The 24,041-nt window shown below is 39.2% G+C and overlaps 1 protein-coding gene across 1 annotated transcript in view; it reads left to right on the plus strand.

The window, feature by feature from the left end:
• ITGA2 (integrin subunit alpha 2) overlaps positions 1 to 24,041 on the plus strand; it is a 102,973-nt gene that overhangs the window by 68,274 nt on the left and 10,658 nt on the right. The window contains exons 13-27 of the mRNA XM_067545612.1: positions 55 to 198; positions 2,135 to 2,338; positions 3,188 to 3,324; positions 4,926 to 5,065; positions 6,261 to 6,412; positions 10,303 to 10,413; positions 10,734 to 10,816; positions 11,338 to 11,479; positions 13,094 to 13,186; positions 16,801 to 16,877; positions 17,040 to 17,123; positions 19,250 to 19,352; positions 20,279 to 20,389; positions 21,388 to 21,492; positions 22,375 to 22,488. Of these exons, the coding sequence (XP_067401713.1) occupies positions 55 to 198; positions 2,135 to 2,338; positions 3,188 to 3,324; positions 4,926 to 5,065; positions 6,261 to 6,412; positions 10,303 to 10,413; positions 10,734 to 10,816; positions 11,338 to 11,479; positions 13,094 to 13,186; positions 16,801 to 16,877; positions 17,040 to 17,123; positions 19,250 to 19,352; positions 20,279 to 20,389; positions 21,388 to 21,492; positions 22,375 to 22,488 (1,800 nt within the window). The remainder of the gene's footprint in view (positions 1 to 54; positions 199 to 2,134; positions 2,339 to 3,187; positions 3,325 to 4,925; positions 5,066 to 6,260; positions 6,413 to 10,302; positions 10,414 to 10,733; positions 10,817 to 11,337; positions 11,480 to 13,093; positions 13,187 to 16,800; positions 16,878 to 17,039; positions 17,124 to 19,249; positions 19,353 to 20,278; positions 20,390 to 21,387; positions 21,493 to 22,374; positions 22,489 to 24,041) is intronic.

The following is a 24,041-nucleotide window of genomic DNA, read 5'->3' on the forward strand; positions in this document are numbered from 1 at the left end:
ACAGTGTAATTTACACAAGACGTAAATAAATTACTCTTGTGTTATCAATTCCAGATTGGCTCCTACTTTGGCAGTGTGGTGTGTGCAGTGGATGTTAACAAAGATTCAGTTACAGATGTGCTGCTAGTAAGTGCACCGATGTTCATGAATGACCTAAAGAAAGAAGAGGGAAGAGTTTATATGTTTTCCATCACAAAGGTAAGGAAAAAAAAAAAAGAAGCTGGGAGGCGGGGGGTGGGAAGAGAAGGGATAAGGACTTAGGTTCATGTTCTGGACATGTTGCTAGCATTGAGAGCTGACATCCACATTCATCACAGACCCATGATATTCTCAATTCTAGCACCAGAGTCTTGCTGTGGTTTCTGGGGACAGAAGTACTGCTGAAGAGACCCAGAGTCCATTGTTGCCTGATTTGTCACCCAAACCACATTATATTGTTTCTGGCTCCTGATTGACCAACTGAAAATTTTAAAACAGGGAATTAACAAAAAATCTGCTAGATACTTTCAGATGAATCTGTGTTTGCAGTAAAATTCCCAAAATGCTTGGCATTTGTGAAGAGTTTCACAATTCATTCAGTGAATGGTGGACATCTGAATATTCATGGCAAAGGTATAATCTGACTCCATGAAGCACAGAAGACACAGCAAAGGGTGGGGAATGTTACTAGTCTACCAGTTCTAGTTAGAACTACTCATGTGGTGCCCCCAGTTAAAGATAGCACATTTGGTATTTATGGACCATATTCAGCAGCCCTTATATTGAAGCCTTTGAGTTGCAGTTAAGGGTTGCAAAGCTGTTTCCTGTATTACTAGGTGGAGGAATCAATCCCTTTCTGCTCTGAAATTTTTCTGCATTTGATTTTTTTTTTTTTAAGTCAGGTTGTGGACCCTGGTAGGGAGCCTGAGAAACAAATGGAGTTTCAAGGAAGGTGGAACAGAACCCACATATGTAGACACAATGAATGTGGAAAGTACTGGGAGTGGCAGAAAAGAATTCAGACTACTCAGAGTTTTAATTCTGCTCCTGTCAATAGCATTTTTTCCCAGGCTGTTAAGCAAGACAAAGATGCTACTGCTAAGGGCTGACACAACAACTCACTTTGGTAATAGGCAAAAAAAATGGATGTAGTGGTTGGATTTTTCACTGTTGGAAATTGAAACAGATTGGGAAGCTATCATTAATATTTTTCACTTTTGTTAAATTATTCATTTAAAATTATTTAAAATATTTTCAGAATGATGAGAAAGTGATTTAAAAATAACAAGGACTAGTGTAATCTTCCTGGACTACAGGAATTAAGTGCTAATCATTGTGGATAGACAGTCTGACTATCATTGCTAGCATATTTGTGTACAAAACAATGAGAATGCATGGCAAGCATAAATATATTTGTTTTAACAGTGTGTTTTAAGATAATGCAAATTTTACCATTTGGATGTAGACAGTTCTTCGACACTTTTTCTTCAGTTGGCAATAGGAAGGTCAGGAATACCAATGTTTCTACAAATGGGTTTTGCATTAGCTAGTAGGAAATTCCATTTATGTCCAGTTACAAGAATTTCCATTCTTTGTGCCTAAAAATTGGTAATCCAAAGATGGAATCTTGATTTATAGATTCCAAGGCCAGAAGGGGCCATATTGTGATCATCTTGTCTCATCTGCTGTCTAACACAGGCCATGGAATTTCCCCAAAATAATTCCTAGAGAATATCATTCAGAGAACCATCCAATCTTGATTTTAAAATTGTCAGTGATGGAAAATCCACCCTGACCCTTGGTAAATTGTTCCAATGATTAATTAGCCTCGCTGTTAAATATTTATCAATACATATTTGAAAAATTGTGGAACATTTAGAACAATCAAATGAGGAAACTGAGGATTTTAAAGACCCATAAATACATTTATATGTGCAGTTAGTACTTCTCTTTGCATGGCATGCTTTCATTTTTCTGCTGTGACATTTGCCATGACTGAAGGACCTAACAAAGCTAGGTGAACAGGTAACATGATGGCAAATGAAGTTCAGTGTTGGCAAGTGTAAGGTAATGCACATTGGAAAAGAATAATGCAGATACTTTTTCCTTTAATTTATTGACACGGTAGTTTTGTTATTTCTTGTATTTTTAAAAGGGAATTTTGGATCAACAAGAACTCTTAGAAGGTCCGCAAGGGTTAGAAAATGCTCGGTTTGGATCTGCTATTGCGGCCCTTTCAGATATTGATTTGGATGGTTTTAATGATGTGATAATAGGTGCACCTTTAGAAAATCAGAATTCGGGAGCAGTTTACGTTTACAATGGCAATCTAAGGGCTATACGTACTAAATATTCACAGGTAAATAACTTCATTACATAATACTGTATTCAAAGGCTTGTGATGAATTACAAAAAAAAAGCTAGATTTAAAATGAAGGATTTAACATAGAGGATTTTTTGTTGGCTGGTATTCCATCCCTTTCAAATAATGTATCATGTTCTGTGTGTTTTTATTGGCTTCTTTAAGCACCACTGCTTTCTCTTCCCCCTTATGCCAGTCTTAGACACTTCCAGGATAATATTGTGCAGCTGATAGCTTGGGATACAGAGATAGGTGATATGAATATTTCATGGGGGAAAACCTAGGCAGACCCTACTGTATCTATATCGATAGTTTTACTTCTTTACACCAGGTTGACTCATTTTGCAGCTCACTATTTAGCTTTCTAGGGTTGATGCACACCTGAAAATACTGGGTTAATTCCAAATCTGGAATCTTTAAAAGTATAGTATTTAAGGAGCAGACCTTCAAGGCACAAATAGTAATTAGTTACCCAAATCCCCTAGATTAAAATAATAATATTGTAGTATGTTTTTCTCATGAGAATTTTCCTGATGCAAAAAAAAAAAAGGTTTGTTAGATTTAATTTCCTAATCTTTGAGAATTGCTTGATGTGAGATGGAAATAAAGCTTTTCAGTAATGACTAGTTGGCATGCACCATTCTGTCATTTTGGTCAATTTACTTCCAAGATATTTAACACAAAAAAAGGATTATTTGCTGTCACAGAAAAAAGGAACCCTTAAAAATAATAGAGACCATCTACAAAAGAGTTTGTCTAAGCAAATATGTTGCATATTAATAGGATAGCTGTGAAAATCAAATGCTTATGCTATTGTTTGTCAATAATCAAGCTCTCTTTTTCTAGAAAATTTTAGGATCAGATTCCGCTTTTGGACAGCAACTCCAGTACTTTGGAAGATCAGTAGATGGCCATAGAGACTTAAATGGGGATGATATTACTGATGTATCTATTGGTGCTGATGGAAATGTGGTTCAACTCTGGTTAGTCAATGATTTTGGTTAGACAATATTTTAATATCTTGGATACAAGTAGTGCATTTGTTTAACGAAATGGCCAAAAAAAAAAAAATCTCCCAGTCCCTACTCATGGCATGTGTATGGCCCTAACACAGTTGTCATGATTATGCTAATAGAGAATCTAGCTGAAAAATAGTGTTGTACTACACTACCTTCAATTGCCAGTAATGTCTGACATTTTGATGGACTGACGTGTTTGGAAGAGCTGTGCTATAGAGCAAATAGAGCAGTGAAATAAAATTGGCACCTACTTCAGAAGAAATTAATTTTTTCTGTCCTGTAGACGATGCATATCTGCCAAGATAGTTTACAAGTTTCATCACATGAAAAAGGAACAATTTCACAAGCCACAAATCTTGTCCTTCCCAAAGACCTATTAGGTATGTCTTCACAGCAACTAGACACCTGCGGCTGGCCTATGCCAGCCAACTCAGGCTCTCAGGGCTCAGGCTGTGGGGCTGTTTCCCATCTTGCAGGGTCCTAACGCTCTAGCCTGAGCCTGGATGCCTATACAGCAACGAAACAGCCCTGCAGCCCAAGCACACGAACCCGAGTTGACCAGCATGGACCATCCACGGGTTTTCTTTGCTGTGTAGACATACCCATTGTATGCAGCACATTGTATGGGGCTGAGTTGAATCCCTGCTTGATAAATAGCTTCACTGCTCAGTTACCCTTGGCATCACCAGACCTCCCAGAGGATATTATTGAGACACTTTATGGAGTATGAGTTTTCACTGGTAGCAGAATTAAAAATACAAATAAATTGCCACTTCTTGCATAATAAAACCAAATTATCTAGTATTAAAAACTAATGGCCATCTGGTACCTTTTATCCACAGCAGAATGCCCATTGATGTCAGCAGGAGGTCCATGTGTAAATTAGAAAGCTGTTTGACACTTACCTTTTATTGATCACACTAAAATAAATGTATTCATATCTCTGCTTCACTCTAGAATTTGACCTGACTTGTCAAAAAATGAAGCTCATTAAAGTATATATGTAAATTGTAAAATGCAAAGGGGAAAATCAGTTGTTATAACAAAACATCACCTTGGATTTGCCTGGCAATGTTTTTTTTAGTTCTTCAAAACAATTCTTTTGAATCCTGACCACTTACTATGAGAGTTGCATTATTTTTTCACAAAAGCTAATTAAAAAGACATGTAACTGCTCTGCTTTTCCCCCATTAAGGTCAATGACCTTCCTAAAAGAACACTAGCAGTTTTCCTTAAGGAAAAATTCAAGGACTTGATTCTGTAAAACTGTCCTATGAAAAATTATTTAAAATGTTAAGAGTATTAATATTAACTGATCGTAAATCTCCCATTGTACTGTGTCAGTTAATGTGACACATAAAAGAGATGTGAAAAAAGAGCATCAGCTATTGAAAACAATCATTTCATCAAAGAAAGATAATTGGACCAGGCTGGCATGATGGGAAATTTTACAGTGGGAACCATTATAAAAAATATTATAGTCACATATAAGCCTATCCCAGAGCTAAATTTCTAATTTACTGAGAGTCCTTGAAATCACATGTATCAATCTCTTTTTGTTTCAGGTCACAAAGCATTGCAAGTGTGTCCATAAGAGCCTCATTTACACCTGAGAAAATCAGTCTGCAGAATAAGAACACTGAGATAACTGTCAAAATATGTTTCAGTGCAAAGTTTAGACCTGCTAATAGAAATAATCAAGTGGGTAAGAATATCTAATGTATTGCTTATATGAATTGTGTTGCAATTCAGACATACTGGGGAGAATTAAAAACAAATATTAGATTACAAACCTATAAAAGAAGAAATCACTATAAATGTTAATAGTGGCTGACGGGTTGCTTCTTTATTTTATTTTAAAGCACAGCTGTCATCACTGAGTCCCATTGTCTTTGAAAGGTGAGAGACAAGTCATATTGAAAAGAGAGTGCTGACTTCTCACCTCTCCTGTTAGCACCATGAAGTGCCATCAGGGAGAGAGGAGAAACGGCAGGGGAGTTCAGAGGCTAGTTTTACTGCACTGAGCTCTCCAGTTGTCCTTCAGCTGCACTCCAATCTTGTCATCAGCTTTGATCACTTTGAAGGAGCTAAGGCTTAACTTCAGATGATGGGTTGAAGCAGCAGCAGTGACCATGTCTTTGCTCTTCAACAAAAAAGATGTCTCCCACTGCTAAATCTCACAAGCTGTACGTTCTGCTCCCTCTGATGTGAATAAACAGACGCTCTTTCTGGGTAATAGAAAAAGAAGAGAATTAGACAGGAGACCAAACTGTATGATTTTTAATTTTAAAGTCCAATCTTGGGTCTTTCACTAGACTTGTCCATCACAGTTTTTAGGAAGTGAGGGAAATAGCAGAATGATGACAAGTGTCCTTTAAGGACTTACGATGCAATATTGTAAGACCTCATCTGATCAATTATATTTATACCAAATAATTGGCAAAATACATTCGACCACTTCTCTACTTCATGTGATACCTTTTTCAGTGCTTACAATTTTTAACAATAAAATAATGATGAATTTCCATAGTAAGACAGAGTCAAATTTGAAAAAAAAAAAAATTAAAGCTGAAAATGCTGCTTGGTGGATGATTAAATGCAGAATGCCTTATAGACTTGTACACTTAGAGTTCTGGCAGATGATTGCAAGGTCTCTGTATTTGGCTTTACTCTTGGCTTTGTGGAATGACCTCTTGCCCAGATTACTGACTCACATCCTCCGTAGATGTTGGATTGATTACTGTTTTTGACAAAGTTTCATGTTTAGCAAGCTACAGAAGCAGTAAAATATTTTGGGGTTTTATGGCAAAACCAGTCATTCTATAATACTGAAGCCTGATTCTGGTGGGAGTTGTACTGAAATTCAGACTCAACAAAAATTTGTTCCATTTCTTTTGTAGATATCAGATATAATGCAACACTGGATGCTGATCTCCAGTCATCTAGGGTGACTTCTAGAGGATTATTCAAAGAAAACAATGAGAGATATATGCAGAAAAATATTGTAGTAAGTTCTGCAGAGACCTGTGTTGAGCACATCTTTAATGTACAGGTAAGCAGTCTCAAATGCCCTTATGTGTCATAAGTCATCTAAGAAATAAATGGGGGACTTTTACATCCAAAAATGAGAATTTCATGTGATATGGTCAATAACTTGCTAAATGTCTAACCAAATCTGCTTGATTTCTCAGACACTCCAGATAGTGTAAAAATGCAGACCCTATTGAAGTCAATGGCAAAATTCCCATTCATAGATTTTAAGGCTAGAAGAGACAATTATGATCAATTAATCTGATTTCCTCCATAACACAGGCCAAAGAACCTCATCCAATAATTTCTGCATCAAGCCCGTGATTTCAATGAAGTCAGGATTTCACCCACAGAGTGGATTATTCCATAGATGGCTGAAAAAAGATACAAGTGGCAAATTTTTTTATTTTTATTTTTAAAACTAGGTAAACCATTTAGGCAGTCTTCTGGTATGTACCAGCCCCTGAAGGCTGCATAAAGGAGCTGCAGAATAGGTTGACCTTTTCAGGAAGTAAGTCAACATGGTGTACAGGGGTAAAAAAAACCCAACCATCCTTCTTTATAACTACAAATCAACCCGGATTCCTAGAGCTGCAGTAAACCCCTGACATGATTCTGTTAACAATGATGAGACTGTGTCAGAGAATGGGTTCTTTCATTCCTGTCTTCAATAAAGAATTTTAAAAATACCCAAGCCATTCTATTTGCAGGTAGTTAGCTTTGCTGGAGCCGAGGATTTCTTCCTTTCCTGATGCACCCAGGTGCCACTAGGGCAAATGTTTTGGGCCAATGGGTCACATTCTTCACCTCTTCTTGGTTCAGCCTCATTTCAGAGCTGTCAGCCATAGAGAGGGATTGGGATGACAGAGCTTTAATCTGTTTATCACTTAGCTGGGATGAACCCATTCACTGCTAAAATCAGGGAGGGGTGATCATGGAGAGACATACTTCACATGTTAGTGCTTCCCCTGAGGTCACTCCTGATGGCTCAGTTGCCATATATGGCAGTCAGGCAGAGTAGGGTAGGATCTGTGAATCCATGCTTGGGAAAGGTCCAGATACATAGGCAGGTAAGATTGAAAGAAGTCTCATGTGGCTGCTTCTAAGGGGTAACTTCCTCATCTGAACAGCAAGCAGCCTCTGCAACTTCAGGGACTTTCCAGGCACCAAAGTCACAGAAACAATTACAGCCACTGTGAATCTTTGGGTTTTATAATGGAAATGCTGACACTGGTAGGTTCTGCTGTAATACTGCTTAGCAGACCAGCATAGGAAGGAAGAAAAGGTTAAAAACATAACATATATAAGAATAGCTATACTGGGTCAGACCAATGGTCCATCTAGCCCAGTATCCTGTCTTCCTACAGTGGCCAGTGCCAGGTACTTCAGAGGGAATGAACAGAACAGGTGATTATCAAGCGTCCATCCCGTTGGCCATACTCAGCCTCTGGCGAACAGCAATCCCTGCCTATCCTGGCTAATAGCTATCGATGGACCTATCCTCCATGAAATTATCTAGTTCTTTTTTGAACCCTGTTATAGTTTTGGCCTTCACAACGTCCTTTGGCAAGGAGTTCCACGGGCTGACTGTGTGTTGTGTGAAGAAATACTTCCTTTTGTTAATTTCATTTGGTGACCCCTAGTTCTTGTGTTATGCGAAGGAGTAAATATCACTTCCTTATTTACTTTCACCACACCAGTCATGATTTTATAGACCTCTATCATATCCCCCTTTAGGTATCTATTTTCCAAGCTGAAAAGTCCCAGTCTTACTAATCTCTCCTCATATGGAAGGTTTTCCAGACCCCTAAAAAATTTTGTTGCCCTTTTCTGCACCTTTTCCAATTTGAATATATATATTTTTTGAGATGGAAAGACAGATCTGTATGCAATACTCAAGATGTGGGTGTACCATGGATTTATAAAGAAGCAATATGATATTTTCTGTTTTCTTATCTATCCCTTTCCTAATGATTCCCAACGTTTTGTTAGCTTTTTTGACTGCTGCTGTTGCAGATGTTTTCAGAGAACTATCCACGATGACTCCAAGATCTCTTTCTTGAGTGGTAACAGCTAACTTAGACCCCATCATTTTATATATATCATTGGGATTATGTTTCTAATGTGTTTTACTTTGCATTTATCTATATTGAATTTCATCTGCCATTTTGTTGCCCAGTCACTCCAGTTATGTGAGATCCCTTTGTAACTCTTCTCAGTCAACTGGACTTAACTATCAGTTTTGTATCATCTGCAAATTTTGCCACCTTACTGTTTATCCCTTTTTCCAGATCATTTGTGAATATGTTGAACAGTACTGATCCAGTACAGACCCCTGGGGAGCCACTATTTACCTCTCTCCATTCTGAAAACTGACCATTTATTTCTACCCTTTGTTTCCTATCTTTTAACCAGTTATTGATCCAGAAGAGGACCTTCCCTCTTATCCTATGACAGCTTATTTTGCTTAAGAGCCTTTGCTGAGGAACCATGTCAAAGGCTTTCTGAAAATCTAAGTACACTATATCCACTGGATCACCCTTATCCACATACTTGTTGACCCCCTCAAATAATTCTAATAGATTGGTGAGGCATGATCTGCCTTACAAAAAGCATGTTGACACTTCCCCCAACAAATCGTATTCATCTATGTGTCTGATAATTCTGTTTTCTACTATATTTCAACCAACTTGCCTGGTACTGAAGTTAGGCGTACCAGCCTGTAAGTGCTGGGATCTCCTCTGGAGCCTTTTTTAAAAATTGGCATCACATTAGCTATCATCCAATCATTTGGTACAGAAGCTGATTTAAAAGATAGGTTACATACCACAGTTAGTAGCTCTGCAATTTCACATTGGAGTTCCTTCAGAACTCTTGGCTGGATACCATCTGGTCCTTGTAACTTATTACTGTTTAATTTATCAGCTTGTTCCAAAACCACCTCTCATGACACCTCAATCTGGGATAGTTCCCCCAATTTGTCACCTAAAAAGAATGGCTCAGGTTTGGGAATCACCCTTACATCCTCAGCCATGAACACCGATGCAAAGAATTCATTTAGTTTCTCCATGATAACCTTATCTTCCTTGAGTGTTCCATTAGCATCTCGGTTGTCCAGTGGTCCCACTGGTTGTTTAGCAGGCTTCCTGCTTCTGAGGTACTTACAAAAAATTTTGCTGTTACTTTTTGAGTGTTTGGCTAGCTGTTCTTCAAATTCTTTTTTTGGCCTTCCTAATTATATTTTTTACACGTCATTTGCAAGAATTTATGCTCCTTTCTATTTTCCTCTGACATTACCCAGTCAATATGGGAATAGTTGAAATCCCCCATTATTAATGAGTTTTTATAGACTCTAATCTTCCTGAGCATTTCACAGTCACTATTACCATCGTGGTCAGCTGTATGTCCCTACTGCTATATTCTTATTATTCAAGCATGGAATTACTATCCATAGAGATTCTATGGCACGGTTTGGTTCATTTACGAGTTTTGTTTCATTTGACTCTATGCTTTCTTTCACATATAGTGCCACTCTCCCCAGTATGACCTATTCTGTCCTTCCGATATATTTTGTATTCTGGTATTACTGTATCCGATTGATTATCCTCATTTCACCAAGTTTCTGTGTTGCCTATTATATCAATATCCTCATTTAATACAAGGCACTCAAATTCACCCATCGTAGTATTTGGACTTCTAACATTTGTATATAAGCACTTTAAAAAATTGTCTCTTTTTAGCTGTCTTTCATTATTTGAGCAATGCTGCAATATTAGAAGAAGAGAAGAAACACCTTGTGTTAGTCTCTGTTGTTTACAGCATGCTAAATATTATTAATAGAAAATATGTCATACTGTTTTAAATGATCTGCTGTACAGCCAATTGCCAGCTGAATATATGTGTGTGTTACAGGAGCCTTCTGATGCTGTAAATTCCCTTAATCTGCGCATTGATATTAGTCTGAAGAATCCTGGCTCCAGTCCTGTCCTCGATATATATTCTCCTGCAACTGTGGCCTACAGTGTAAGTATAGAACTTTACTGTTTGAAAGCGCACAGCCGCTCCCGCAACAGAGCTCCCGTTGACAGAGTATATAGAGATGAAGGATAGCCTTGTGGTTAAGGCACTGTACTGACGACAGAAGGCCTAGGTTCATTTCCCAGTTTTATGTTCTATGACTTCATGAAAGTCGCTTAGTTACTAGGTCTCACTGACACATCTATAAATGGGGATCGTAACACCTCTGAGGTGTTGAAGTTAAATTAGATATAGTCAGAGATGGTCCTCAAATTGTAATTTGAAACTAAAGAAATAAAGGAAAATAATTTTTCCTTTTCCTGTAGATCCCTTTTATTAAAGAGTGTGGTGAGGACGAACTCTGCATCTCTGATCTTGTTCTTGCGGTTCAACAGAAAACAGATGATGGGTAAGTGTTAAATAAAGTGAGTTTTTCGTAAGGACCGTTATTGCCAACTGCACTCTGAATAAAAATGGAAGAGTTTCTTTGCAATGCAGCAAATATTTGTAGAAAAAATATATAAAGAGTATTTCAGTTTCTAATATTAATAGAGGATGAGAAACCATCTGTAGTACCCAGATTTATTACAGTGCTGGAAGGCAACTGAATTCTGACAGTTACTTGGCCTTTAAAGAGAGTTACAGCATTTCTACTGTTAAAACTTAATGAAGTCATATTGGTAGTACATAGTTAAGATTATGCAGCTTTACTAAAAGGGTTCATTCAGGTCAGTTTTAAAAGATGAGTTCACAGCATTATTACCGTTGTAAAAAGTTTTTGTAAAGCTCCAGCTGTACGTACGTAGAACTTTTAAATTTGATAGTGCTATGCATGTGAGTAGTTGTTGCTCAATGGAAATATAATGCTTTTTTGTGATCTGCAATTGTACTTGTTGCTATATTTATAATACCAAACAATTTTTTCAACAGCAAACAGCCCTTTATTATCAGCAGCAAGAACAGAAGGCTAACATTCAGCGTGAAACTAAGAAACAGAATGGAAAATGCCTACAACACCAGAATCCAGGCTACATTTTCAGAAAACTTGTTTTTTGCTTCATCTTCTCTACCAGTATGTAGAAATATTCATCTCCTCTCAACTTTTCCTACCATTACTGCTGTTTTTCTGCTTTCCCAGAGAGATGTTTTTCTTTCTAGTATCATTTTCACAGCAAAGACTGATGTGCAAACTACCCCTCCCTCTCAGCTTATTCCCTAGGATACCAAAATAGTCTTCCAGCTCTGTCTTACCATCAGTCAGAACTAAATGTAGCATATCAGTATTCTAGATCAAGGATAGAGACAGCCAGGTCAACAAAAAAGCTGGCAATCTATCTAGTTTGATTCTTCCTCACTATTACCATCATTTTTTCCTTACCCTGAGACTTGGTATCCCGTATCTACTGCTTGACCCCCAGCAAAACTTCTGAATACTGTTGCTGTGCCACAGAGAGTTTATACTTGATAAATCAAGTGTGCAACATGGATAGAGCTTTAAAACACAGACTTTGGAGTTAGAAATAGCATCACTGCCAAGGTCATGTATTTCAACTAGACAGTTAGTCAGATCAAGATGATCACTCTACCAGAAAGCATGCTTCCAGTGGATTTTTTCCTTGCAAAAAAGAAAGGAATGTTACCAATTATTTTGGGGACTGGAATAAATCATTTATCTGAACTCTTGCTCCCAATCAGTTAATACAGGATAAAATCCAGACCCCTGTGCCTGGCCCAGCTTACAAGGCTGCAGCTGGAGAGGTGCATGATGAGGGTTAGAATCCAGTGGTTGAAGTGTCTTCTGCAGGATACTTCCATGGCTGTCTGTTGTGGGAAGGGAAGGAATGGGAGCATTCATGAAGAGGCAAATCCCTTGACTCTGTCCTGACCCAACCAAGACCCATGTTCTCTTGCATGCTGTTACACAGTGAGCTTGCAAATAGCTGGGCTACACGCAACACGTGCGATATGCACCTTTCATCCAGCCCCCAGTGCACAGCACAATCACCATGATTCCATTGCGCAAAGAACCACAACAAAAACCGGATTTATCCCCTGCTTTAAATTTCCATTGGTGTAGAGAAAGTTCAGTCTTCAAGGGAACCTCATTTCCTAAAAAAAGGTTTCTGCCTTGGAGCAGAAAGGACCTAGAACAAGAATTATATGAAACTAGACAATGGAATGTGAACTGAGTGATTCTCTGTGCAAGTTCACAGTTAGGTTAATTTTCTGAAAGGGCCAAATCTGGGCCCCTGCACAAAGCCCATTTAAAAAATAATAAAAGTCAATGCTGTAGGTGTCGCTACACCCAGAAGACCAGGTGGCTCCTCAGTGTCACTGTGGGCTCATTACTAATAAAACACATACCTCTGTGGCCTCTTATCTATATTCCTTGTGTCTAAGTACAACCCTCTTCTGGGGGTATTAAAGCCAGTAAGCAGTTGGCACAGAGACAGTTTGCCAGTGGATTTATGTAGTCACAGTTCCAACTTCCCGCACAACCCAGTCCAAATCTCCTCTGCACAGCCTCTCAACAGCTTGTCGTCCTAGCCCACAGTGGAACTACAGCTGGATTAAGGAGTGGATTTGGCCCTACGTGGTGGATGTTGCATTGAAAATGTAATGTAGGGAATTCTCTGGTTTTGTAGCAGAAGCTAATACCTAGGGGTTTGGTTTTTTTTTCCTCTAGGCTGATGGGACAGAAGTCTCATGTCAGATGGGCACTGGCCATAAATCAGTCATTTGCCAAGTCAACTATCCAGTTTTTAAAGCGGGACAACAGGTACTGCTCAGATTTTGTATTTAAGTTTGTTATACCTACCAAAATGCTTATAAACGGGTGCCCCTACACAAATAACAGGAACTGTTTTCTGATTAATGATTTGGTTAAATTTAAACCTCATTTTGGGTTACCTGTAGCCTGTTCTGATGGTAACAAAAAATGGCCCAAAGAACCCCCAAACCCACAGAACTGGAGACAGAAGTGGCTCTGCTGCACGTTTCTCCCAACCATGCTACTTTAACGCTGTATCTCAGTAAGGGTGGGGAGCTGGGGACAGAAGGTGGGAAGCAGCCACTCTCCCCTGGGGACTGAACTGATTTCCGGGCAGGATGATGATGGTGTCCACAGTGATCGAGAAAGGAGGTAGTGGGGACGAGCGGGGAGATTAAGAGCTCTGTTTTAGCCATGTTTAGCTTGAGCTGACAACTGGACACCCACCAGGAGATTTCAGAAAGACAGACTGAGATTTTAGTTTGGACAGAAGGAGACGGGTCTGGAGTACAGAGGAAGATGTGAGAGTCATCAGCATAGAGATGGTAGTTGAATTTATGTTTGTGGATAAGATAATCCAGAGATAAGATGTAGAATGGGGAGAGAAGGCAGAATCCTGTGGAACCCCCAGAGAAAGTTGGAGGGTGGACGAGAAGGATCCAGTTAAAGAGGCTGGAGGAGAACCAGAAAAGGACAAAGTCATGGAAGCCAAGGAAGGACAAGACTTCAAGTGGAGGAGCATGGTCAGCTGAGTTGAAGGGAACTGATGGATCAAGGAGGATGAAGATGGAGTGAGATTTGGCTCTGAGATTTGACTTAGGAGGAAGACATCAGAGACTTTGACCAGAGCAGTTTGTTGAGCTGGGAATTCCTGCTTGGTTCAGTCAACAATAACTCCCTCTCCATGACTGCAAACAACCATTTTGTGGGAGCTGTGCTGCCATGAAAGGAGGTGGATGGCCCAGCACCTGAAAGAAGGTGTGTAAATATCAGGATAGCCAAGGTTTTAGGAAGCCCATCCTCTTCTCTGTTCCCCTGAGGCAGGAGGCAAATGTTCCATGACAGAGTCATTTGGAACAATGAGAAACTTGCCAAGTAGAACAGAAACATGTTCCCTGTGCAAGAAAAAACTCACTGGATTGAATGTGACCCCAACTTTTTAACAGCTCTGGTCAACTTGGACCTGTTATGGATTATAGACAGCAGAATGAATACAGGGAGTAGCGTGAGTTTTCATTCATCTGTGTTAATGCTTAAGAAAGTATATAACCCAAACAACTTAATATTTCATGAATGACCTTGGCACAAAGTAGGAGTGTGCTAATGAAGTTTGCTGATGACACAAAATTGGGAGCCACCATCAGTACAGAGGAGTGTTGGAAATATTATATAGGGAGAACCGGAGGACCTTGAGGAATGGATTAAAATTTAATAGTACAAAGTGCAAGGTCATGCACTTAGGGACTAAATAAGAATTTCTGTAATACATGGGGGGGACTCATCAGTTGGAAACAATAGAGGAAGAGAGAGACTTGGGTGCTTTAGTTGATCACAAGATGACTGAGCCAGTAGTGTGATGTGGCCATGAAAAAGGCAAACATGATCTTAAGATGTCTAGGTAAGGTACTTCCAGTAGAGATAGGGAAGAATTAATGCCCTTTTACAAGGCACTGGTAAGGCCTCATCTGGAATACTGTGTACAGTTCTGGTCACCCATGATCAAGAAAGATTAATTTAAATTAGAACAGGGGCAGAGAAGAGCAACTATAAAGATCAGGTGAATGGAGTTCCTATTTTTACAAGAGACTAAAAGAGCTTGGCTTCTTTAACCTAGAAAAATGAAGGTTGAGTTGTGCTTGAATTTCAGGGAGTCTTGGGAAGAAAAAAATGAAAGCTCAGAGGCAGATCACTTGAGACGTGCAGAGCCTCCACCAGAGCTACCGCCTCATACAGTGTTTCGGGCTCCTGCTACTGCCTCATTCAGTGCTCTGGGCTCTACCCCACTAGCCCATGGGCAGATGCCACCCAGGCATTTTGGGCCATCCATCACACATAGGGGGCCTGTGTCACTGGGAAGAGTGGGGGGTAGAGCCTGGGGAGCAGCAAATGTAGCAGCTCTGAGAGGCTCTGGCATAGCCTAGAAGCTGGCGAGGGACTGGGAGAAGCCACATGGGGCACAAACCCTCCCCTGCCAGCCAACTGGCACCTTGTAGGGACAAGCTTAGAGCCAGGCCAACGGGGAAGGACAAGACAGGGAGTAGCAGGGATGGAACAAGAGGACAGAGGCAATACCCCTGGAACAGGGCCCAAGGATTGACTCTATCCCAGAGAGACTCCCAGGCCCACTGACTGTTACTGCATCCCTCCCCTGAATGAGACCACCAGTCACCACTGTCACTGCAGCCCCTCCCCCCTGAGAGACTCTCATTCGTGCTGTCACTGCACCCTCAACACTGAAACCCCCACTGTCACTGCACCACCATCTCTAGAGACCCCCAACCCCTCTGAATTTCACTGCACTTCTCAGTCCCCTATACCCAGAGAGACTCCAACCCCACTGAATCCCCCAGACCTCCCATCCCACACCCCCCTGTCTCTAACTGCACCTCCAGGCCCTGTGAGACCACCAAATCCCAGAGACCGCCCCCCATCCCACTGAATATCACCGCAGTCTCCTTTTCCCAGAGAGATCCTCCTCAGTCCCACTGAATGTCACTGCATCCCCCCAGCTTCCTATTCCCAGAGTGACCCCAACCCCCCTGAATCTCACTGAGCCCCCCCCAACCCTCCATCCCCCAAACTCACAGGGTATATTTTATTTTAATAATTTTATCAGGCCTGTTGCCTCATTTAAAACAATAACAATAAATATGTATAAATAGCTTAATAAGATGAAAAAATGAATGTGACTGTGATACATGTATGAAAGAAATTGTGAATTATCTGTATCAAATGCAGGAAAATTTACTTTGGCTGGAGTTACAATAGACTACTTTAAGTGCTGTCTGAGACGAATATGAGTTTTCTATTTAACTACATCAGGAATATAGGGTATTATGCTGGGGGGATAAACACCAAGGAGGGAGAAGAACTACTTAAGATAAAGGACAAAGTTGACATAAGAACAAATGGATATCAATTGGTTATTAATACTTTTAGCTTGGAAATTAGAGAGTCAGAAATTATAAATTGAATAGTGAGGACAAACAACCCAACCAGTTTTAAAATGGAGCTTGATAAATTTATGAATGGGATTATAAATAGAGTTGCCTGGGATTGCAGGGGATTGGGCTCAATGATCTAGGAGGTTTCTTCCAGTCCTATATTCCTATGTCCCTAACTCTGAAAACCTCACTGGTGCTGTTCGCAGCTAACAATTACATCATCCTGTTTAAACCCATGCATATGGCTTGTGTTTGCAAAAGGATATAAAAATCTGTAGATGAAGGTAGGAACAGAATGATTCTGTATGTACGATGTAGAGAATAGTACTACAATACACAGCAGCTCACTGGAAAATTCTGAACACTAGATGTTTATGTGCAGAAAAATAATTATTATAATTAATTGTAAGCACTTTAGATTTGCTTGTTGTATAACCTATTTGTTTGTCTTTTGTGTAGGTATATTTCGATATTAATTTTGACTTTAATTTAAAAAATCTTCAGGATATGGCAAATATAAGTTTTCATGCTTTGAGGTAAAGTACATTCTTATATAATAATTTCATTTAAAAAGCATCCTCTGTCAATGCTGCACAGTTAAAATACAATAAGTTAACTATTTTTGCCAGTATAATTTGTTTTAAATGTAATTGTGAGTTATAACACATGAGTGAATAAACTATGTTTTTGACAAATAGTGAAAGTAATGAAGCGCAAGAAGCAGACAACCAGGTCTACCTGTCAATTCCTCTGCGATATGATGCAGAAATTCACTTAACAAGGTACGCTGAATAAAGAAAAGAATCACAGTAATTTTTGTCAAAGGTATTAGAATATGGAGATGCCTGTGAGAGACCTCGAGACCTTAGATTCACTATCTTTATTTGGCTGCTCTTAGCAATTCCTGCTTCATCGAGTACAGGAAAAGTCATCTTATTGTCTTTATATACTCTTGATTTGCTTTTAAAAAGAAAAATAATTTAAAAAAAAAACCAGCAATATAATTATACAACCCTAAATATATACTTACCCAGGTACAGATATTATAGGTGCTCAGATACTGCAGTGGTAATAACCATATAATTACCTAGATAGGTAGCTGTAACTTCTGTATTCTAGCTGGCTGTATCTCTGTATGTGTATCTGTATCTCTGCTAGCTGTAACATCTGTATTCTAGCTAGGTTGATACAAGAACCCCCACAAAAATGCTGTGTTTTTAATAATTAAATTAAGTATGTACCAGAGGGGACCAGCTGTAGTGCTGCAAGGGTTCTTTTACAAGTAAAGTGCAACTTGCGGAGCTCTCTGTGCCCCTGCAGCCATTGTCCACCTAGACAGGTGGGAGAAGCTTGGAGCTTCTGCCCTGCAGCCGGGTGGTAGGGCTAGTGGATTCTGCCCAGCGGGGAGGCACGTCTTAGGGGGTCAGTAAGTTTGGCCACCCCCGGTTATATATTGTGGTGGGCTTGCTGGCTCAAATGTATTGAAGGCCCTTTTCAAAATGGGTAGTTTGCTTGGGATCAAGGAAAATCCTCATTGTCTAGGATAAACTATTTAGGGCTATATATGATGTGCTCATGCAGTCAACTGCTGGTGCAGGGATAAGAATAATAGCTTTCTATAGTTCTAGAAAACAATAAACAGCAATCACTCCAAACACCACTGAGACACAGGTGCCACTTTTGGGATGAAAGGTGGCACCTGCTTAAAAGTGCACAGCAACAATGAATTTGAGGGTAGTTCTAGTCTTACGGTGGCATGTAGAATACCGACACTGCACACCAGCTAGCACGGATAGAAGTAGCAGTGTAGACACTGAGGAGCTGTTTAAGCAAGTAGAGTGCCTACACACCTGTGCCCTTATGTAGTACTGTACACAGCTCTCTACACACCCAAGCCATGTCTCCCATGTCTACACTACTTTTGTCCCACAGCTGGAGCTTTTCCCTGCCTCAGTAAAAAGACTTTGGCAGCATGGAAAATCTGGCAGAGGAGAGGCAGCAGGAAAAGTCTCCAACAGCAGAGCCTTCTAGTGCAGTGGGGAAAGACTTCAATAGTCCCCTTTTACCAGAACCTTTCCTTGTTACAGTGAAAGGCTCCAGCAATGGGGAGCTGCCGGAGCCTTTTCCTACTGCCTTGCCCCCCTGCCAGAATCTTTCACTGGTGCGTGTAGCTACATGCTGCAGTGAGTGTGGACACAGCCTACCTTTCACTACACCATGTAGCTACACATACTTTACACACCATCGCAAGTCTAGGAAAATGTAGACAAGGTCTGAGAGAGAGGAATTTTAGAAGTATTTGGTCCACAAATACTGTGTTTAACAGCCCCACTTTTACAAAAACTATTTCAAGAATATTGTAAGATCCTGAAGTGACACTGCATCAGGTGAGGCGATTCCTACATCCCAACAGCAGGATGAATCCATAAGTTTTCTCCAAAAATGTCAAGTCTTATTTATATCATTCCAATGCAGATATTTGCTTTTCAAACACCTCTATTCAGTAGCGAAATTAGTGTTAAAATGTATGCGACTCTTCACCTATTATCTTTTCAATCATCTTAATCATTTCCTAAAATCCCTGGATAAAAAAACATTCATTTTTTGTTTACAGCAGCAATAATAATCCTGGTTTAGTGTGTATATTTTAACATCACCTGCAAATGTTTCCCACTTTGTAGTATTGCTTTGCTGTATTACATTTCAAATCCTCTTAGAGAGTTGGGCTCCAATAAGAAATTTCTTCTTTCTTAAGCAACTTTTTAAAATTAAACTAAACGCAAGTATACAAATAATTGAATCTCTTATTACACGTCTGAACTCTGATTCACTGATTTATAATGAACCAAAAAGCATCCAATTTCATAGCTGCCAAATAAAAATGTATTGTTTTATGGTTGTTTACCAGGCTTACCAGCATAAATTTCTATGAAGTATACTCTGATCGTAATATTCTTTCCACTGTGAATAATTTTGAAGAGATTGGCCCTGCATTCAATTTTTCAGTGAAGGTTAGTAAACATTTCTGGGGATGAGACTAGATCATGCCTTGCCATCTATAGTCTAAAGAGCAATCAAAATGATGGTCCTTGGTGTGTTTTACTGTGCTGCTTTATGAACTTGATCAATGAGAAAAATGATTCTAAATAGCTGAAGCCTGAATGCTTCACTACCATAATGCACAATCTTAACTGTTTTAAAGGTAAGATTCCCATTTAGTGATGGGTGGTTCTATGCACGTGTGTTTTTCTAACTGCTCACATTAGCCCAGACCTTGCAAAAGACTTACGTATGTGCTTACCTTTATGTACTTTGTAGTGAAGTCAGACTATCAGTTCCTCTGCAGACTGAAATTAATGAGACTACTCAGTGCATAAAGTTAAGCACATTGGTAAGTCTTTGCAGGACTTGGGCCATTGAAATAGGACATACTGATTTCTTGGCTAAGGGCTAAGTACTCAGAGCAATGTTCAAGGAATTATATGAACAAGTCTAATTCTTGATAATAGCATTGGTTATGTAACTCAGCAGAAAGTTTAGCTGCAAATATTCAACGTGGAGGAAACCTAAATTAAATGGTAACAACTATAGGAATATAAATGTAATTTAAATGTAACCTATCTTGTATAACAGGCTTATTGGCTGTGACAATGTATTTGCTTTTCCAGGAGTGTTTTATTCAACCGATGAAAGCTTTGTTTAGAAAGCAGCTAAGGATTCAAAATTATATGGTATAAATTATTTTACATGTAATGCTGGTATAATGCAATTACTGCTCAGTTAGAGATAACTGTAGTTACAGGGGAAAATATTGCAGTGAAAGCAGTTCAGAGCTTTAATCAGTCTTAGAGAGTTCTGACTTTCTTGGTATAGCTGAATAATTGGTTCTTATCTAATTATAGCTACATAAATGAATAACTAGCTATTTGCTGTGTAGGTTACAACGGGAAGTATTCCTGTAAAGATGGCATCTTTAAAAATCCATCTTCCAGAGTGGACTAAAAGAAACAATCCGCTGATGTATCTAACTGCAGTGGACACAGATCAGGTGAAGAACTGAACTATATCGATTACAAACTGTAACCTGTGTAATAAATGTAATGTAGACTCATTAGAATAGTAGAATAAGAGCTGAGATCTAGGATCACATGGCCAACAAGCAGTCATGGTGTGATATCCTGAGACTGAATTTCACTCCTTTCTTTCTTTTCAGTCCTAGTTGATAGGAGGAAGAGGTAGGATGCTGCAGTGGTTGGGGCACTAGCCTAGGACTTGGGAGTCTGAATTCGTGTCCCTGTTCTGCCACAGGCTTCTTATGTGACCCTGGGCAAGTGACTTTGGCAACTGATCAACAGAGAGGCTATCTGTAAAAATTGAGAGAATAGTATTGCCTAGTATACCTGTCAAGGGCAGGTGGAAAAAATAGTATTTAATCACATAATTAAAGTAGGTGTCATAATCAATTAAGTAACTGCCAAATGGAAGTTAAGTTATTGATTTCAGTGGGGTCAGGATCTCAAGTTCATTGTTTAACCAACAATTAGCCCCATATCTGGGACTAGATTTAAGCATGTGTTGTTACACTGTCAGGAATGGAACAAGCTCCTTCTTATTCTCCATCCAGAACTTCCACAGAACATTGCCCTCAGGGAAACTTGCCTTATCTGCATGCACTTCCTTTATGCGTGTTGAGAAAAACCACGGTCCAATATTAGTTTGGACAGTGTTTTCCAAATAATTCACACATTATACATAGGTCAAAGGTCATGAACTTCACAACTGGACCTGCTTTCTAATCATAAATCACAGTTTATAAAATTTGATAAACATGAGCTTTTTGTTTGTTTGTTTTTAGAATTACCAAAACATTTTAAAGCAATTTAATTCTGAATTATAAAGGAAATCAATACACTATTAGTATTTTCCAAAAGCATTCTGTATTGAGCTGTGATAATAGTAAGGGCCCTTTGATAGTAGACTTATCATACTAATATACAAAATCACCCTTGTGGTTCCACCAAGTATAATTCTGCATTGCCTTTCTAGACCAGAGGTGTCAGCTGTGATGCAAAGATTAATCCATTGCAAATAGGAAGAACATCTTATTCTGCATCTTTCAAGGAAGAAAACTTCAGAGCTACAAAAGAACTGGTACAGAAAAGCTATGACTAAAACATCTGTGGTCCCAATGCTGCATTGTAATAGGCAGACCTCTGTGCCCAGTCAGGGCCCCGTTGACATCAGTGATGTTCCACACAGGCTCAGCAGTCCACCTGCATGACTCACAATGCAGGATAGGGGGTCTATAATTGTACTGTGTTGCTGTTTCCTCCTTCTTGTATATATTTTTCTTTCTACAGCTAAAATTTCTGCACAGTAACCACAGTCCATTTTTCCACTACATACGTGGTGTGTGTGTGTGTGTATATGCAGATATATGCGTGTGTATATGTATACGTATGTGCATATGGTTATCTCTTTTCGCAGAACAATCCCTAAGACTTATTCCTTATGGCTCACTCAAACTCTGGTCTTTATGCTGCTCATGTCTGTCTAATTTAGTTTATTTTAGGTTTTCCTATAGCGACCATCTGACCATTAATATATATTTTATTCCTGCAGTGTGTGCGCAACTAAGATCACTAATGCTGACTAAATTAATCTAAACCTCCTCATCAATAATCATAAAAATATGTTTATATAACATTAAGAATCTATGTGAAATGAGACTTCTTGCTAAAGGATATCCCTCTGGGTTAGGGCTGAGCTATACTGGTGCGGAGGTATGAGTAAGCTTGCACTTGTACGGTTCATACTGTATCTGCCCTATAGATAAGCAGGGGGCTTTAGCCATCAGGGCTACCAATCCAGCATGGGTCACGAGCATTTAATTCATACACACAGAATACCTAAGTTAAGAAACTTGTTTAGCAAGGGCCAAGAAATTTTAGAATTAAAGCTATAGTATTTGTTAAAGTGAATTATGCTTTTTTAAAATCATGCTAATACCTCTTTTTTTCCCTTCTCTGAAAGAACTGTAAGAACATGCACTGTAATACAATTACATGCAGGATGAAAGACCTCACACTGAAAAGAGAGTATTTTGTAAATGTGTCTACCAGAATCTGGAATGGGACCTTTGCGGCTGTAAGTATCCACTACCTTCTAATGGGAGATGTTATACCTGCTTGTTGATATTTTTTAAACTTAGTACTGAAAGCGCCCCTTCCATAGAAATCCCTACCTCTTCTTGTTTAACATTATTTTGTCAATTATCCTAAAGCAGAAATTTGCAACTGAAGCTGAAGTAGACATTAAGTCTGTGTAACAAACCATTTAAAATTACTATATAGAGAGAGAAACCCAGTGAGGCATTGCAGCTACAAGGGCGACACAAATCTTCCTGGATTGTGGCTCATGGTGTTGGCTTTTGCTGTCCTATATGCTCAAGTCAGCAGAAACTAGAATTTCTTTAGAGCTGAAAAAGACAACATGTGGCCATAAAGATTTTTTTTGTTTTGTTTTAACCTATTCAGCAGTTGGCGACCATGCAAGGAGCCCTCTGCAGCCCTGCTGTCATGGTCCCTTTCACTGACTCCCATGTCAGCAGGGCTGCAGAGGGCTCCCTGAGTTGCTGCATGGCCTGTGACACCTGATCCCTGAAGGTGCAAAGTGCTGGGGGCAGGCTGCATTCACACCAGCTGTTACCGATCGGTATTTTATTTGTCGATTTCTGTGTGCCCTCTGAAATCAACATTTACTAATATCAATCGATTTAAACCAAATCCTGCCAAGTCTACCTATATAGCATTCATTCTAGAAATCATTTCAAAGTGCCAGAAGCCCAGAATTTGATGTTATCATTAGTATTGCCAATTTTTTTCTTCAGAAAAGGTGTGTACATTCAGTACAAAGCTATAAAAACCTTTTGCTTTGCTTTGTTTTTTTAAAAGGATCACTTGTCAAGGAAACAGATCCCAGATTGAATTTTGCAGTATACTTAAAATATCATTTAAATAATAACTCTATCACATCTTAAATTCCCATATGTCCTCCAAGATATAATGCTAATCATGAATAAATTAGCAGCCCTCTGAAATGAAACAATGTCTGCTTCTCAACTAGGCAAACAAGCAAAACTGTCCTAACATTCTAGGTTTGTTTGCCATCTCAGGCATATGACGCACTGTCTGTGTTCTGTCTGCCAAGTCTTGTGACTAGGTATTGAAATTTGCAAGCAGGATTCTTGTAAACATCAATACTCTGACCATAAAAAAAGAAAAAGGCCCTCAGGTTAGACTGATAGTGTAATAGGCTTATGTGAGTGTGAATCAAAAGTCTGCCTGTCTTTATAGCGTCCTTTTAAAGAACGTATTTATTTTTTTGATGAGCTGGACCAAGAATACTTAGATGTTGTTTGAGATACTCAAAAGGTCACAATAAAAGGGGATAAGTGGCTGTGTCCTGGGAGAGCAGGAGAGGTGGCAGATAATGCTGGCTTCCCTCTAGCAGAAAAAAATCTGTTACAGTTTTCCCTTTCACCTCATGGCTGCATGTTCTTAGCTTGATTGTCAGTACTCTAGCATGAACAGTTGTTTATAGATGGCAATGCACCCTATAATCCTTTACATTTAGCATGACAACCACAGGCATTCTGTGTGAAAAGATGAAGTGCATGCATGCATCTGTGAAACAAAGAG

This window comes from Emydura macquarii, unplaced genomic scaffold (genome assembly GCF_026122565.2).
Source record: "Emydura macquarii macquarii isolate MOO-44397 ecotype Brisbane River unplaced genomic scaffold, CSIRO-AGI_Emac_v2 contig_1045, whole genome shotgun sequence".
Taxonomy (NCBI): Eukaryota; Metazoa; Chordata; order Testudines; family Chelidae; genus Emydura; species Emydura macquarii.